At 44.4% G+C, this 17,493-nt stretch overlaps 1 protein-coding gene across 1 annotated transcript in view; it reads left to right on the top strand.

The window, feature by feature from the left end:
- The first annotated feature begins 3,866 nt into the window (after window positions 1–3,866).
- Window positions 3,867–17,493, top strand: part of LOC118793379 (transmembrane protein 131-like) — a 40,447-nt gene continuing 26,820 nt past the window's right edge. Inside the window, exons 1-3 of the mRNA XM_036551537.1 lie at window positions 3,867–3,997; window positions 5,042–5,112; window positions 10,506–10,549. Coding sequence (XP_036407430.1) covers window positions 3,874–3,997; window positions 5,042–5,112; window positions 10,506–10,549 — 239 coding nt within the window. The 5' untranslated portion in view covers window positions 3,867–3,873. The remainder of the gene's footprint in view (window positions 3,998–5,041; window positions 5,113–10,505; window positions 10,550–17,493) is intronic.

Below are 17,493 nucleotides of genomic sequence, written 5' to 3'. Positions count from 1 at the left end.
CATGTGCAGAGCTATAGGAGGAGCTATACTTTAACCTTTGGGTGTTCCAGAGACAAGCATGCGCATATGCATGCATGCATCCATGCACGCACGCGTGTGTGCACGAGCGCGCGCAGGCACGTCGGAACACCTGTCCGGGTGCTGCTGACGAATGCTAGGCCCATACCACCGTGGAGATCTCCCCAGTTCCGGTGTACTGACAGCTCACACAGAACAGACTCCCAACCTGACCGCTGCAACGATCCGCAGACCTAAACAAGGCGAAACCCAAGCCAGGGGGGAAGAGCGGAATTGCTCTTGGAAGAGAACGCACACCTTGGAGCAGATACCACAGCAGACATAAAGCATTGAAGCACTGACAGAAGTCTATTGAGGGCTGGCCAACATTATTCTCCCTTGTTTCATTCTCTGAAAGTGATGAAAACTGAAGTTACTTAGCCATCCACATATTTTATATAATTATATATATGTGTGTGTGTGTATATATGCATATAAAAATGCATGTGTGTTTGCGTATTGTATTTTGTATAAGGTCCTGCTATGTGTATGTATGTACTTGCATTTTAAGATGTATTCCCCAGTATATGCATTATATGTAAATTAATGCATATACTGGGGAATACATCTTAAAATGCAAGTATTATATTTGTATTATAATAATTATTTGATGTTTGTTTTGGTGTTTGAAACCGTATTGCCATATAACTAAAACCATAGTGGCTTCCAAAGACTGACTTTTCCTTCTGAAATGACATCCTATGTAAGAGAAAAGTAAAATGTGTTGCCATTGTTTCACGACTGACATAAATGCCTCTCTGTCTCTCACTCACGCTTCAGGGAGGGCAGTTTTCTTCAGAGACTGACAACTCATTTTACGTTCAATTTGCCAATTTAACAGATGTGTTTTTTATGACACTATAAAGTGGTGTGGAAAAACGGCATCTTCAGTGGCGTGTGTAATTTTGTTGCCAGAGGTGTAAACAAAAGCATTGTATGTTCCCATGAAGATTAACAGAAAATACCCAGCCTTTGTGATGTCACAACACTCACTTCCTTTTTTGGATTGAAGATTTTAAGGCCCTCATATACCTGAGTGGAAGCAGCTACTCTTAAGACGAGAAGCAGATGACCAGTGGGGTCTAAGTCTTGAGTGGTAGTGGGCTGGGCTTTCTGCAGCTATTTTGCAGTCATCCAGTCTTGTGTTTAAAGTAAAATGTTGACGTTGGTAATTCACAATTTTTCACTTTTCTTCAGTTCTTGAACATTAGCTGGAGAGAGGCCAAGTTTGTGGTAATTGTGTTGGTTCCAGTACTTCCTGGCACTTGACTGAAGTAACCATTGTTTTTTTTTTTTTTTAATGAGTGCAGTCTTAACCAAGTACTTGTGAGTCATTCAAATGGTTAATTCCCCATATGATGCAAAAGGATTTATCCAAGATTATGTTTATTCCTGTGATACTATGTCATGTTGGTGTTTAAACTGCACTGCTATATCCAGACTTCTGTCATTAGCACTCTCAGCAGCAGCGGGGTCTTTTGCAAAGCCTAGGGGTCTAATGCTCAGGTATGGCATTGTTTTAAAAAAAGATTACTTTTTTTTCATTGTAGTACAAGGAGGTAATTGTAACTGTCAGCACACAGGAACAAAATGTTAATATCCCAGAATAACCTTGGCAACACATTAACTGGGTTTGAGGATACTGGTAGAAAGAGACTGATCGGGCGCGCACCTCCCGCTCACAAAAGGTGACTGCGTTCAAACAGTGGTTGTGTAATAAGATGTCTCAATGAGTCTCGTGTTGCCGCTGTACCTTTCATAACAGAGCTGAGGTAAATATTCCCCTCTGGGGGAGCGGACTCGGAGTCGGGTGCGAGCGAGCGACGCAGGGCGAGCAGGCCCTGCCGTGTGGTGTCCTGACGGCGATGACCGAACACGTGAGGAATGTCACATCCGCATTCACCGTTCCACATCCACCCTTCACACTACCCGCTGGGGAGTGATGCCGGGGGTCCGGGCTGAGAGTTTCGAGCTTCCCCACAAAGACGCGGCAGGGTGGCTGAAGTACAAAATCGCTGCTCCTGCTTACCGCGCATCTAATTGGGATGTTTACAGTCGGAAGTTTACAGTTCTAAAATGGCTTGTCGTTGCCGTGGCCGTGGGTTTTCCATTCGTACGCGTCGACTGATGCTCGAGCCACCAGCACGTGGTCCCTTCAGGCTGCATTACAGAGCGCCCCGTACCATCGTGACCACTTATTGAAAATCGATGTGCTGCTATTCACCAACACACAAGGTCCCTGTGCATGGAAGTGCATTGATTTTCTGTAATACTGATAGCACCACAATACATGGAGCTCAATATATGGAGATGTCGTCTCATAGTCAACCGAGGTAGGCCTAATTATCTGTGCATTTCATGCACCTGAAGTGCAGCCCACAAAGATAAATCAATACTGCCCTGTTTTTAGGTACTTATTATCTTACATGGTTACCTGTTGGTGGTGAGGGGGTGGAAATTTGATGGACTGCATGTTGTGTTCAGAAAAATAGAGCAGTTGATCCCCCTTTTAAAAAATAAAAGTTTCTGTTCTCCTTATCTCATAGGGCAGGCTAAACCTCCCCAGGCTGCAACCACAGGCCAGTGCTGGGGAGCCCCATCTTGCTCAGTATCTCATAGTTCCTCTTCCTGTTTTATTCTTCCTAGAATAAGGTGAGAAAGTGAACTGAACTTCTCAGTGTCATTACTGTAATGTGGAATAGAATCATAGGAGAGAGGTTCTGTAGTTCTCACCAGGGTTTTGTGTGTTTCTGATTAAATTGATCACTCTGAATTTACCAGCTAACTCATTGTGTTGTTATTATAAAATTGTCAAACTGATTCTATAGGACCAGATTCTTTGAGTTGTCAAATAGACAGTAAGAAACCGTTCATACATGATCTGAATCATTGCCTTGTTCGCATTTAGTCAGAGTTTAGTTTGAATTTAGTCCGAGTTAGTCCGCATTAATGAGGCAGACCGTGTTGCTCATACATCGTACTGGCACAACTAACACAGTGACAGTGTCCAACCACTTTCTCATTTTTCTCATTCATTTTCATTCTTTGGTGGCCTATTGAGTGTAATTTCCTCTCCGAGGGGAAACGGAAAATTTCAGAAAAATTATCCTGAAGTGATTCATTTCATGTATTGAATTCTTTTCTTTAATTCCATATGCGACGATTCGAAATGAATGTTGATAATTAGATTCTTATTTATTAAAATTAGGCCTACAATCGGATTTTATTCATGTAGTTGGCTTGGGGGTTGCAATTTAGATGTATGGAAATGTGTATTATTATTACTTAATATTACTAGTCATGGGTTACAGTGTGAACTTTCTGAAACCATATTTATGTTCATTTGAAATCAGTGGAGAGATGAGAAGCGCTGTCTTCCTCTGATACGTGTTGAAGAAAAAGAAGAAAAAAGAAATTGTTTGCAGAGCACACGTTCAGTTTGAAAACTGATGCTGACAGTGGTCTGGCGCGATTTTCTCCTCTGCTTATTTATATTTTTGATCATTGCATTTCCATGTGTGAGCAATTCACACCGCCAGTAGTGCAAACCGGCCCCCACGGACGGCACTCCCGCGAGGTGATCAGTTTCCACTTTCGTTAAACGATATAACACCGCGGCGGCGTGTCTGGCCCAGTTGTTTCGGTTTGCTCGTTTTTGACCCGGGGTAAAGTCGCTCGGCTGTTGTCTGGGGCCGCACACACGCTCTCTCCGCAGAGGGGCGGGGAGGAGGGCGTGTGCGGCGGAGGGAGGGAGGGAGGTGGGAGAGGCAGCCGAGAGCGCACCAGCAATAAGCAAAAAGCCCGAGCAGAGCAAGCATGGCGGGGCTGAGGGACGCTCAGCAAGGCAGCCACTGCCACAGGAAAACATGGATCAATCTCCTACTCGGAATATTGCACATACTTTTACCCTGCGCCCGACAAGGAGGGGCGCAACTACAAGGTGAGGGAGAGCGTTTTTATGCTTCTAAAGCGTACGCTTTAAAGCTGGCTAGCTTGTCTGAATGTTACCGGAGTGTTTACCCTGTCAATCTGACAAGCTGAAGACGAGCCACGAATGTTGCAACGTTGACGTAGCTAGCTAGCTAGCCAGCATCTGGATTTTATATAAGCTAGCTCGCAAAACACTGTAGCCGGCTGGTAGTAGAAAGCTTGCCGATCGCTAACATTATTCGTTTGCAGTAACGTTTTAAACATGTTGCCCAGGGACATATCAGTAAGATTGTTTTGGGTTAGCCGGAGTAGCTAACAAGGGTCCGGTCCATTTAACCTTCCTTCAGAGCGTGTCGTTGTTGCTCACCCAGCGTAGTTTCCTGTGTTACTAGCTAGCTAGCTGAATATTTCCAGGAACATGTGGATCTGTTAGTGTGTTATTTTTTTGGTATTTAAGAAACTCTAAGGTAGGTAGTTAGTGATTTATTTGGCTAGCGGGCCACTCAATTTGCCAGAGGACAATGCCATTGTCATGCTAGGTAGCAAGTCTCGCTAGCTGCGGTGATAGGGAGGGTGTAGCTATTAGGTGGCTATACGTGCAGGCTAGTGTATTGTACTGTATGCATTGGCGGGTGTCTTGGTGCCTCGCTACTTAGCTTGTTAGCCAACATGATCTATATTAATTGATGCAAATAAATTACCAATTTGTCGGGAAATGGCTAATGCTTGCGTCCTAATACTTGGTAGAATATCACTTAGAATGTTAGAGACTAACAGTCTAGATAGTTCTAGTCCTTGCTTATGTTACAGAGTGTGACTTGTTCATAACTCATTTAGAAGTAACAGCTGTTGCAGGTTAGTTAGCGTATGAGAGTTTGCGTATGGCAGATGTTAGATAGCTGACTGTTTAGCGAGTTAGCAGCACCGTTTCACTAAGCGTTTACTTCCTTGGCTTAGCGGTACAGCTAACCTCCCTGCCCTAGGTGTGTTTACTCGCTGCCGAGCTTCATGTGTTAACGCTGCCTCCTCTTGTTTCTCGCCCTTGTGAATCAAGCTTTAGCTCAGATGTCCAGCGTGGTGGAGGTTTGGCAGGCTGAAGATGCTGACCTCGTGGTTCCCACTCAGGTATGACATCTGACATATGACATCAAAAAAAAAAAAAAAAACAGCGAGTCGTAGTACCTGACAGTTTACAGTATTCGCTGTCGACCAACCATACTGATCTCACAGCGCAGTGCACCCCAAGCTACCCCCTCCGCTCAACTCAAGATTCGTGGTGGAAGGGGGCTCCACTCAAAAAAGACTGTAAAGTAAAAGTTAACTCTCCGCAGCGTTGGGTAGTGTTTTCCTTTTGTGATTGGGAGACCTGACGTCACGCGTGGGTATTTATTTATGGTGATTATGGTAGGGGAGTCCCGTCATTTGGCGGGATGCAGTGAAAATACTACACTGACCGTCAGCCGGGTTAGCTGGTCTGTCTGAAGTGTAGTCGAAGAGCCCTGTGTACGTATTGCGTAAGAGGTGGAGACCTAACCAGAACAGTACCTGCACTTACTTGTCGTCTTATTTGCATATTAGGTTTGGCTCACATTTTAAATATGATACGAGTAGGTTTACGAAAAAGTGGTAGCCATAATTTTTGACATAGATCAATGAGTGATTTTGTATTGAATGCTGCACTACGCAGTACGTATTATAGTTGCAGCAAACGTTTTGAAAGCACAACACATTTTACATTTCGTATATTTGCATATGTTTATCTGAATGCTACCAAAGATTTGTACACCACAGACTCGATTACACAGCCAAGACACATCTTGTGACACTTAAATGTGCAATAAAAATGAACATGAATCAGAAAGGAACTACTTTGTGCCTAATAGAAATGAACAAACTACAAACAACATGGTATCTTTCATAGGCATATTTTGGTTGTTTAGTTCAGTTCATTTTTGTATAAGGAGTGTGTGCTATTGTCATTCAGATGATTACAATAAAGTAGGGATTTTGACCTCTCTGCCTCTGTCTTTCTCTCTAATATGACCCCTTTACCTGAAAAAAGCAAAACAGTCTTCCCTACATATTTTAAAATTTGGATTTATTTATGAAAATTTGGATTTTATTCTGTGGCAGTGTACACAATCCTGCATCATGGTTTCATATGTAGGGACAAAATTAAACTGTAAGGTGACTTTTTGTCAGAGTTTTTAGGGGCTTGTCAATTAGGAGAATCAACCAGTCGATTGAAGTGACCTGTTTAAACCTGTTTAAACCTGAACGAACTGCACATCAGTTGGAGCGATCTCTGCGCCTTTCGTTGCTCCACAACAACCGCGGCCACAATAGAGGAACTGTTGTTGGATACCTTGGTTTCTGAGCGGTCTCCACTGTACCTGATTGGCGAGTTCCCATTTGTTGACTCCCCTACCCCTCATTGTTGTGGAGATTGACAGATGGTGTCATTCAACAAGAAAATGTCCCCCTCCCCTCAGTTGAAATCGGAAGGTGTGTTTAGTGTCTTTGCACTGCAGAGGGTGACCTACTTTTTTTGACATGTAACCTCATTTAACTCGTTTTTTCCAGGCGTGTTGGTGGCTGTACTGTACAATAAGGCTAGGCAAGATGATCTAAGGTCAAATTTCCACTGGACCAAAATACTGTTAATAACATATTATGGAGTTGCTTGAAAGGGCAGTTTGTAAGAACTGAAATGCTTGCTAAAGAATTTGGTATTAAAATTCAAAGCTCACCTTTTTATTTCAATAAACAACAGTTCTGAAAAACATAAGCATAGGGTCCGCTGGTTCCACATGGGTCAGCTGGGAACAGGTGGTACTTATGGCCAAATAATCAGCATTGCCCTTGCTGTTATACCGTATGCAAACCATTGGGCATTACATGGACATCCTCATTGAAATCAACAGGATGTGGTCAAAACGCGCCATTCTTACAAGACTGACTTCATATTACAAGACCCAGAGAGGTCCCTGAATGAATGAAGGAGCCAAACTTTGCTCTTAACATTTAGCTTGTTTGCTGAAGTCTTTTTTTAAGTGAAAGCCAGAGACTTAAAAAGGAACTTGCTCTTTCAGTTTTCATCACAAGACAAGTACAGTCATTTTACCCTCTTGTAAGATACTCAGCTGTTGTTGACCTGACAGATGTTTGGATGCTTTGTGTGTGTGAATGCAGAGGATTTTACATTGTGTGTTGTCTCTTACTTGTCAGTGTGCATAATCCTCAGCGTAGCCTTGATTGACAAAGATATGCTTGCATGCCTGTCAAAAATAAGCATTAAAGGTAAACATTTTTTGAGGCCACGGTGCCTGCTGCCTAGCTGCAAATTGAAGCAATCCTGTTGTAACGTCAGCATGGCTCCATAAATAGTATTTTTTGGCTGCCTGTGGTGAGTTAGACCGTAGCACCTGTGCCATTTATTTATGAAAGGGAGAGATTGCAATAAATAGGGTTGGAAAGCCACAAGAATATGAATAGAGACAGTGAAATAAAAATATCAGCCTTTGGTGTGTATGATTCCATAAAGGTAGATTCATGCCTGAGTTACTGTGTTCCCTGTGTCCCCACCCCCACACCAGTCATTCAGAGAGGAGTTTCAGAAACAGAAAGGTGTGTCAGGCCAATATATGATCTACCCATTGGATATAACTCCTAAACAGTAATCATTATAATATTACTAGTATAAGTCTGAACACTGGGAACAGCTAGAGGTTGCTTGTTGTCTCATCTTGTAAGTCGAAATGAATGCTAAACATATTAAAAATTAGTGTATGTGCTAAGGCTTTTGATGCTGGTGTATTAGCCATTCTGAATTTGTGTCCAATAATGGACCTTCATTTGGGATTTGATGGTAACGTGATTGTAATTGCAGAGTTTTAAGGTTCTGCAAGTTCGTGCACATCTGTTTATATCTGACCTTGCAAATTGACATTTTAGAGTCGTATATCAAGTGAAACTATGTAACGCATATCTTTGCAAGGTGAAGAATGATGCGTTTGTCATGTGCAAGAGGGCTGCCAAAACATGTGATATGTATGGCAACAAAAAGTGTTTTATGGACACTTTCATTGACTGTAACTAAAAAGTGTGCCAATTTGAATGAGACTGGGGAACGCTGTCCAGAGTTATTCGTGCCAAGAAAACAGGATGCCAAAACAGTGTTTTTCCTTGGGTTGGCAAACATCATTGGGGCCTGGGCTCCCTGCTGAATTACATAACCAACTTAATCTGTATACACACACCTCATTTCAAAGGTGGTTTCAGTCTTTTCTTTGTATGTTTACCTCTTGTCTGGAAGTGCATCGGTGGCCACATTGGACCTAGCCTGTGACCTATGGGGACAAAAGGTGTTTAAAGCACATCTACAAACTATGACTAATATGGGTATCAGATTTGAGCTATATCAGGCAATGTCGTCAAGAATTTTGCATGAAAAACAGGAAGAAAGAAAATACCAGTATTAAAATGGTGCACATTACTGGGTGTGGCATCGAAACAGTTTTTTTTTTTTTTGCATACATGCATGCATGCATACATTTTTGCCACCTGTTGTAGCATAGGTACAGTAATTCTAGTGTTCTGCCTTCGTTGGTACATGAGCAGTATGCGCATGTCTGAAACTACACCGGCCATATTAGGTGTGGTCTTAACGCCTGCTATAAAGCTTGTATGCATGCAAGATTGCATCCAAATTTGTGACAGTTTTATTTATTTTAACTATTGTGTATAGTTTTGGCAGGGAAAATAATGAAGAATAAAACGAACAACAACTTAATTAAACCTTTGGCTTTGCTGCCATTTGTTAGGAAGCCCAACAATTGCTTTCATTTATGTACCCCCTCTCAAGGATCTCATTTATGATTCCCATTCAGGGGAGTAAGTGGTAATAGCTGACTGATTGGTTTGTGCAATTACTTTCTGCTTGTGTTTTTGGAGGTTATTTATAGAATCACACGTTTAATTGTTAATCAGTCCTTTGTACAGGTTGCCCTGCTCTGTGTGTGGTATCTTCAGATTATGCCCTGTGTAGTAGCTGATTGCACTGGACTTGACTCAGCACTGGAGTACCTCTCAACCAGAACCTCCCTTTGGCATTAGTTGTAGTTACTGTAGTTTTTAACAGCTCTGGGTAAGGGAGGGACAGTTAAGCTTATCTCACATTCTGTACGTCAGACCATCCCTCTGTCTTTCAAGCAATAAGCCTGCTTTATGTGCCACTCCGTAAGAAAAAGCCAGAAATTCATAGTTGTTCATCAGTTATTTTGTGGTGCAAATGCTCTTCTCTGTAACTTTTCCAAAGATGAATTTTCCCTAAATGTAAAATTTTCAGTTTATTCCTGCACATAAATCATTGATAGAGATCATTAAACCTTTCTGTAGGTTGTTACAAGGTTATTGAGGAATAACAAGTAATTGGCCTCTCAAAGCAGTAAGTGATGCATTGCAGTTAGGTTATTTATTAGTTAGTTATTGCATTAATGCCTAGTTTAGGTTAACTGTGCCATTATTATCCAAATTAGACGTGTAACTCATGACCAAATGCAAATTCAGCCATTAAACACCTGAAGTCACTACTCTGCATACAGCAGCAGCTGTAAGAACATGTTTGTAATTTACAAGAAAAAATGTGCTGAAGAGATAGGTATAACATTTCTTTTCTTTTTCAAGACATGTTCCTGAAATTAAAATCTTTTTACCATCAAAATGTGACCTTTCTGAATCGCGTGACACATTGATGATGGTCAAAAAGACAGGAGGGGGCATTAAGTAAAACATCTTTGTTTTTTTAATCGAGCAGTTCTCTGTTACTGCCAAAAGCCTGAAACCAGGTGGAACATGCAGGAAGTTTCAAAGTGATGACAAATTGAAAGTGCAGACTTTCACCAGGCATCCCCCCCCCCCCCCCCCCCTCCCCCAACCACCCTTTGCTTCTCGTTTCATTCTAGATTCCTTCCGTTAGAAACGAGCGTACGCGCTCTCCCTCTCTCTGTCTCTCTCTGGGTGCTTTTAACCAGCTCCGCAGTACGCCTGTGTCCGTCTCTGCTCAGAAGCCGCCTGGGGGTCTGTGTCGCTGGTGCAGATGCGCATTGCATTACTGCGCGTTTAGTCATTTGGCAGACGCCTGCATCCAGAGCGGCTCACAAAGGAAATTTACAGATGTGCACGTGCGTGTCTGTGAGTTTCATCGCCAGAGGGAGGTCAGGTTCAACGCAGATGAGATCTCTACACCAAACCCCCCCTCCCCCCCTCCACAATCTATCCTGTCCTCCTACGAGGTGCTGAGACCTGGAACCTGTCCTGAGAAACTGATGTAGTCTTAGGTTTTGATGGTGCCTTCTCTGTCTTTCAGAGCAGCTTGGTCTTTCTCGCTGTGTGTATACTGTTATGGTGTAGCAGTGGACATGGAAGCTTGAAGAACCCCGAAGGTTAAAATTGATGTAGAGTTCTGCTCTGGAATTTAATGTGTTGTTGTGTCTTGTGTGTGTTTTTTTTTACCTCAGGCTGAGAGTGAGCACAGCAAAGAGGGCCTTCCTCCCGAAGAAAGGTAAGCTCCCGCTGCCTGGACCTCGCTCCGTGGAGATGGAAGTATGAAATGGGAGCAAAGGAGTGTTTTTGGTGTATTTAATTTTGGGGGGGTTGGGGGGGGGGCACAGCAAGGTTCAGCACACAGCCCCACATTCCAGCCTGCTAAGTTTAGAGCCTCTCGAAAAAAATCCACAGTCCCCTGAGACGTGACTGGCCTGCTGCGTGCCGTGCTGAGAAATTGCACTTTTCAAATCAAAACACTCACTGTGTGTCTGTGCTTTATGAAAAGGCCTGTCTCTTAATGCATGCTTTGCTGCTTGTGCAGCTGCTACCATCTCACTTGAACAATGTGTAATATCAGTCACCATAGTTGTGATTGTAACACCAAGGTATATTTCAACCTTTTTTTTGTTTTTTATAAGTCACAAAGCAGTGAGCAGTGCAGTGCACAGTAGCCACAAACTTGGCTTAATCTGGACCACATCTTAATCAAACCCAGGAGCAATTCCTTTCCTGCAGGGTTATGCATGTTTAAAGGAAAATGTTCAAAAATTAACGTTTGTAATGTTTTATGATACAAATCAAATACTTACTGGCATGATTGAGCATTCCTAAATGTTAACCCAACCCTCTCCCAGCTCATGGTGTATGCTGGCCTCACCGCCAACCAGAGCTTTTCTGTAGAGCCGGCTGAGAAACAGAAAACCCTGCTGAAAAAAAGCTTTCCACAGATAGCTCTGTGATTACTTAAGACACCAAGAATCCGCTAGAAAAACTCCTTGTGACAATATCAATGTGCAGCCTTTCCATGGTGACGATTTCCTTGTTTAGAAATTGAGGGGAAAAAGAAATCTAGGCTTCCCCTTTCAGCAAGCTGTCCTCCATTGAGAGGGTTGGTGAACACAATCTCTAGTTCTGGTTCCAGTCGTTCATCCTTTTGCTCATTTTCTGCACAGCAAAGTTGTAACCGCGCACAAACCCCACATTAATGTTTGCTGTTTAGCATCATTCTTCTGCTGTGAGTGAGCTTTCCACAGAGAGAAAAAAACCTGTTCAATAATGTTATATATTTGTTGTCTACCTGCATTATTTCTCGGGAGCATTGTTTCAAATTTCCTATTGAACTCCCTATACGCGAAATGTATCGTAGCTTAAGCTGGATGTATTGTCTCACTTCTATTGCTTTGATTTTTGGGATTATTTTAAGCCACATTGGGGCCAATTCTGTTTCAGATAGACTAATAGACTAGGATTGATCCATTACATTGCATTACATTATATTCATTTAGCAGATGCTCTTATCCAGAGCGACTTCCATCATAATAGGAAAGTTTATCTATTCAAGTTGAATGAGCAAGAGCATCAGACCAGGCTAACAATAGTCCCAGACCAGTGAATGTGAGCATAACACTATTAAAGCCTTACCCAAAGTTAACTTGCGTAAACTGACTAGACAAGGGAAGCCAAGTATACTGCCATATACTTGGGTTCCCTTCTGTAGATCCTTAATCAGCCCTCTCTGGGCCGGGATGCAAGCGTAGCAGCAGTCTGAGCGTGTTTAATATTCAGCAGTGAGGTGAGCTGGCCTGAACGAGGGCACCGATCCCAGCTCCCGGCTCCCGGCTGCAGCTGCCTGTGCGATGCGGCCCGGTGCTCTGGTTAACCTCAGCCCTCAGGCCCTCTGTCGCCGGGGTTACGGGCCGCCTCTCATGCTGGCGTTATCAGCCTCCTCTGGCGCTGGGGTTATCAGCCTCACGAGCGGCCGCCGTGTCCCTGCCCCAATTACAGCCCGGGCTCTCTCTCTGCGTGAGGGCGTTTTTCAGTGGAGGCTAGCATTAGAAGAGTTGATGAGGTGTGGCCAGCTGTGTCAACCCTCCTGACCCAGCTGTGCTCTGCCCCTCTTTTTACAAGGGGAGGCACAGATGACCTGTGTTCTGGAAGTAATCACCGTGGCTGGAATTATACCTATATTCAACTTTTTTATGATGTGCTGAAAAACAATATTAAGAGTAAGCTTTGATGGATTTGTACACAGTAGCACAAACTTTTGTGCATCCCTTGTGATATTCTGAAAGAGAAGGAAAGGAAAGCAAAGCAAAACAAAACAAAACAAGCGAATGCGCACCGCAGAAAGTCCCGTAATTCTCCAGCTTCGTGCGTGCCCAGCAGTGCAGGGGCTTCAACTGTGCGTTTAAAACGCAGCCGCCATAAGCCCCTCCTGCGCGGGTGAGACGCGCGCATTCGCTTTAAAGTGCACTCTGCGGCGGCGGTGACGCTCCAGCTTGCAGCGGCAGGCCGTCACCGCCGTGAGTCAGCACAGCTGTGCGTGACCCCTCGCGCCGGGGCAGAGAGGGGATCCCAGGCCGCTATCTCCTCCGAGCAGAAGCGGGACGCTGAGCAGGGCCCGTCGGCGAGGACGAGCCGACCTCTCGCGGAGAGAGGAGCGCAGGGTTTATGCCGCCCCGGCCCGTGGGAGGGGGCTATCAGCGCCCTGCAGCCACGGGCCCGTCCCGTCGGATCAGGTGAACGTGCCCCGACAGCTGTCTGCGGCAGACGCGGGAGCCGAAACGAAACATTTCGCGATTCAGTCAGAGATCGTTTTTTGACAACAGCAGGAATCTCTTTGCGCAAGAATTGCTTTGACGAAATGGGTGGGCCTGTGCTTCAGAGGCCAGCATCTTCTTGCTGTAATTCACTTGTGCAGCATTTGTGATTTCCTTTTTTCAGAGTAATTAAGAAAGCTTGTTGCAGGCAAAGGAAAAGTCTGGTTGTGTCATTAAACGTTAGGTTTGCTTTTTAACAGAACAGTGATGAACCAGGCACATTATCAAAGTGACTTGCAGTTAGGTTTGAAAAGAATCCGTGTTTGTCAAAAGATTATACGCTCATGTCTTAGTGTATTAAACCCCAGACTCAATAGTGCAGTAATGTTTAGACACAGACATTTATGGTAATGTTGATTGTTTGCCCAAAATGTTTACAGGGCTCCTTAGTTTCAAAGGGATTTTCTAACCTCATGTCTGTTGGCATTTTTTATGCAATTAATATGAAAGCAAACTGCACAACGGCACCATATGCCAATCATGCCATCCCTTCCTGTGGGGTAAATGGGAATATTATGAAACATATGGCAGAACAATTTCATTTTTATCCCTGTGGAAAAAAAATATTTTGGAGCTTTGCTCCGCAGTGTCCACTTGTGAGTGGACCCTGGACTGGACCGGACAACACAAAGGTGTATCACATGCGTGTGTGTGCTCTCTCCACTTTACTCATTTATTTATTTGGCTTGTATGGGGAGCTTGGTGTGAAAATATTTCAGCAGCTGGGAAAGGAACGAGACCTGCCATTGCTGAACATTGCCGTGTTTATTTTCTTACAACTTGTTTCTAAGCAGATTTGTTATTTATAAGGCGTCAGCAAAGTGTCTTTGCTGCCTTGATCACTTTGACATGCTTGTTAAAGACATGATCAGAAGTTGTTGAATGCATGTGATCACAAAGCTCTTTTAGGGATTCAGATGTTTGCACTGCGTACGTGATGTAATTGTTGCTAGTCAGTATAACAAGATTGAGTAAGAATACCATCATGGTGTAACTGACTGGAAAGGAAGGACAAAGGGGAAACATTACAGCAGTATTGGCCATAATGCCAGCGGTGTGGCCTGTCAGCTCACAGATGAGATGGTAACTGCCTACCGTCAAGAGCTGACCGAGTCGCAGGACATTACTTGCACAATAAAAACCTTATCGGATCGACACGGTCAACGTATACGCTGCTCAGCCACTTGAGAGAGTAAGAGCTTGGCTTTTATGAAAACCAGGCAGAATGAAATGGGCCAAAGAGAGGCCCTCCAGATCCTCACCCTGGAAAAGTGGAATGTAACAAAATTAAACATTGGCATTTTAATGTTAGGGGGGGAGGGAAATGGGAGACCAGCACAACAGCTGAAATAGTCTGATTCTGCAAAGAGCTCTTCAGCGGCGATAACACTGACCTGAATAACTTTGACAAATATGTGTTGCAAGGGGCTGGGCTGGATAACACATTGGTTTTTGATGATGAGCAGGATTCTGTCAACAAACTGATAATGATTGATGAATATGAATATGTGGTGTCTAGCATGAAAAACAAGTAACCTAGAGCTTTTCTCAAATCATTCATTTAAAAGAGGTAAATGAGGGGTATCCTCTGAAAAATTGGAGACCAGTCAGCCTAACCATTAATGACTGAAAGGTGTTTAGACTTGCCAACAGTAGCCTGCACAGTATTTTCAATTTTTTTTTCTTGGAAAAATCTGGAGATTTTGCAGACTTTTTGATCTTACTGATTATTTTTGTATTTGTGATATTTTTGATGCTTATTTCCAAATCATATAAGCTAGAGGCTAAAAACATATGTATAAGTCAACATTTTTGTCTTGGAAAGGGGGGGTGTATTTAATTTGGTTTTATTTTAGATCCCAAAGGTAAAGCTGGGTAGAGGATATAAGCCTGTATTCTCTGGGAAAACAAACTTCTTCTGTACGTCTCTGAGCCCAGAATGAACTAGAACACATTGGGTAACTACAACATCTGACTCGAGCACTTGAACCATTAGACCTGAATGCCAGTGAGATGTCAGTCACCCGCGCCTCTCTTAAACAGGTCGCTTGTGCAGTTGTCGGTGGTTAAGGGGGGGATTTACGGAGGATGTGGTGAATGAGGAGTGAACGGTCGCTCTCCTGGACCGGGCTCAGAGACCAGCGCTATAAATGAAACCGCGGTAATGTCAGCGTTACTGATTTCTTCAAGCACCATCCCGCTAAAACCACCCTCTTGCCTCTTTCTCCTTCACTCCCTAATTGCTGTGTTGATAGTTTGGAGGTGTGTCCAGTTGTTACCACTGCATTCAAATGTACCGTGTCATTGAGCGTGGAAATGCTGAGCCGTGTTGAAGAATGGGCCTTTGGCCAGATCTTTCTCACTGTAAACGATACCCTCTGCACAAACTCGCCTCCGGGGTTAGCTCACGACCCTCTGGCCCTCACAAAGCAGACACAAATGGAGTCAGTGAGGAGACTGGGGACAGTTTGGGGGAAAGTGTGGCGTAAACACATGCCGCACAGAGAAAATGCATTGAAAAATGATGAGCAATTACAGCATGTTAAAAACCAGTCAGTTTTAATAGATCACCCCCCCCCCCCCCCCCCCCAACTTTACGCAGAGTTCACCTCAGATACCATGCTTCTAGCATGTGTGCATGTTCCACAGCTTGGTTTTTCCCCTTACCTGAACACAGCCCGCGGCATGCCTATGTACAAGTGTGAATGACTGCACTGGGTTGCATTTGGCCAAAGCATGCTGGGAAGAGGCAGGAGTGGAGAGGAGGGCAGAAGCAAGGGCCCCGAGCCGCTGTTTTCTGGTGCCGCTCGGTGAGCCGCTTACGGCTGGTGAGTCACGCCTTTCACTGCAGGTCGAGAAGCGCTCCTCCCAGCTCGGCTCAACCACCTCCGCTATTTCACTGACTCATCCGCACAGAACAGAACGTCAGGGCACATCAAGCGCCGTTTGATAGCATGAATGGAAGGGGGGGAAAGCACATACTCAAAAAGTACATCGAGCTGGAAGGCTTGGCTCGATGGGAAAGGGGGGTGCAGTTAAGCGGTGCGGATTTTGGGCACGATGTGTCCTTTTGGAGATTTGGACTGGGCTGGCGGCTTGTCAGTCAGGGCGCCCTGTCAGAGACTATTTGAGGAAAGCCGTTTCAGCGGTGTGCACCCTCTCCCCGAATGGCTGTTGCAGGCTGCCAGGAACACGTCCTGTGATAACACACTCTGGATTACCAATCCTAATGCTGTCATGATAAAAGACTGTGACATTTTCTGGATGCCGCATTTATGTTCTCTGTATTTTATTCGGAGTCCTCCGTTTGTGTGTGTGCGCGCGCGTGTGTGTGTGTGTGTGTGTGTGTGTGTGTGTCTTGCTGCGACTGTAACAGATCCCGGAGCTTGGCGAGCTCTCCCGGGACGGGGCGAGGGTAAAGCGGGCAGCACCCGGGTGTCCTGCCAGCACACCCGCCTCACCCCGGGTGTCTCCTGCATGGAGCTGGCAGAGGAGCCGCCGGGCCGCTAACGTTAACCCTTTCTGCCCCTCGCCCTGCGCCGCTCCAGCTCAGACTCAGTCTCCCGAGGCCTGCCGCTGACAGCAGCCCAGGCACTGATGGGTCATCAATAGGGGAGATGTACTTTGTAGCCTGACTTTTTTCCTGCACTTGAAAAGTAGGCCATACCTGTCCCCTTAGAAACGGAACGTGTGTTAATTGTTAATTTGTGTTAGTTGTCAAAATGGTAAATATTCAAGGGCCCTTTGTCTTCAGTCTAATTCAGTCCTACTAATAGCAGATCGTTTTATCAAAATCTGTTAATTGTGTAAGTACATGTCATTGTAATTATCTGTGTGCATGTGAAGCCAGCCATTGGTTAATGGACCACACCTTCCTAATCAGAGGTACATTGAATACAGATGTATGAGCTGCTAGGAGACTCTTGGGAGCAGCTTGTGGTGCTTGTGTCCAAGGCTGAGCTTCTTTGCTTTGCATTTTTAAATAAATTGGGTTTTTTGTGCATTTGTTTCTTCCGTTCATTTTGTGAGGACCATTGGCCAGTTTCCTCACATAAAATATCAACAAAATGTCAGTTTATGTCTGTTACAGTTGTGCACACCAACCTGCACAAACGTCTGATCAGAACTGCAGCCACAGTATGGCTGCCTTTTACATAAATGTTTTCAGCAGGCCTGTTGTGGTTTAATATGATTGATTTTTCCGTTGTGATAAATATGTGCATAATTTAGGTCCCCAAGCCAAATCCAGTGTGTATTGGCAGCCTGGGTGTTTGTCACAAAGTCACACCTGCTTGTGGTTGTGATTGTATGAGGCTTGTGCCACGGTGATGTGAAGGCTGTCACGCAATCTAAAGGTTGT

The sequence above is a fragment of the Megalops cyprinoides genome, chromosome 18, assembly GCF_013368585.1.
Source record: "Megalops cyprinoides isolate fMegCyp1 chromosome 18, fMegCyp1.pri, whole genome shotgun sequence".
NCBI classification, from domain to species: Eukaryota; Metazoa; Chordata; class Actinopteri; order Elopiformes; family Megalopidae; genus Megalops; species Megalops cyprinoides.
The sequence above is the reverse complement of the archived record's forward strand: the minus strand, read 5'-3'. Positions and strand labels throughout refer to the sequence as shown.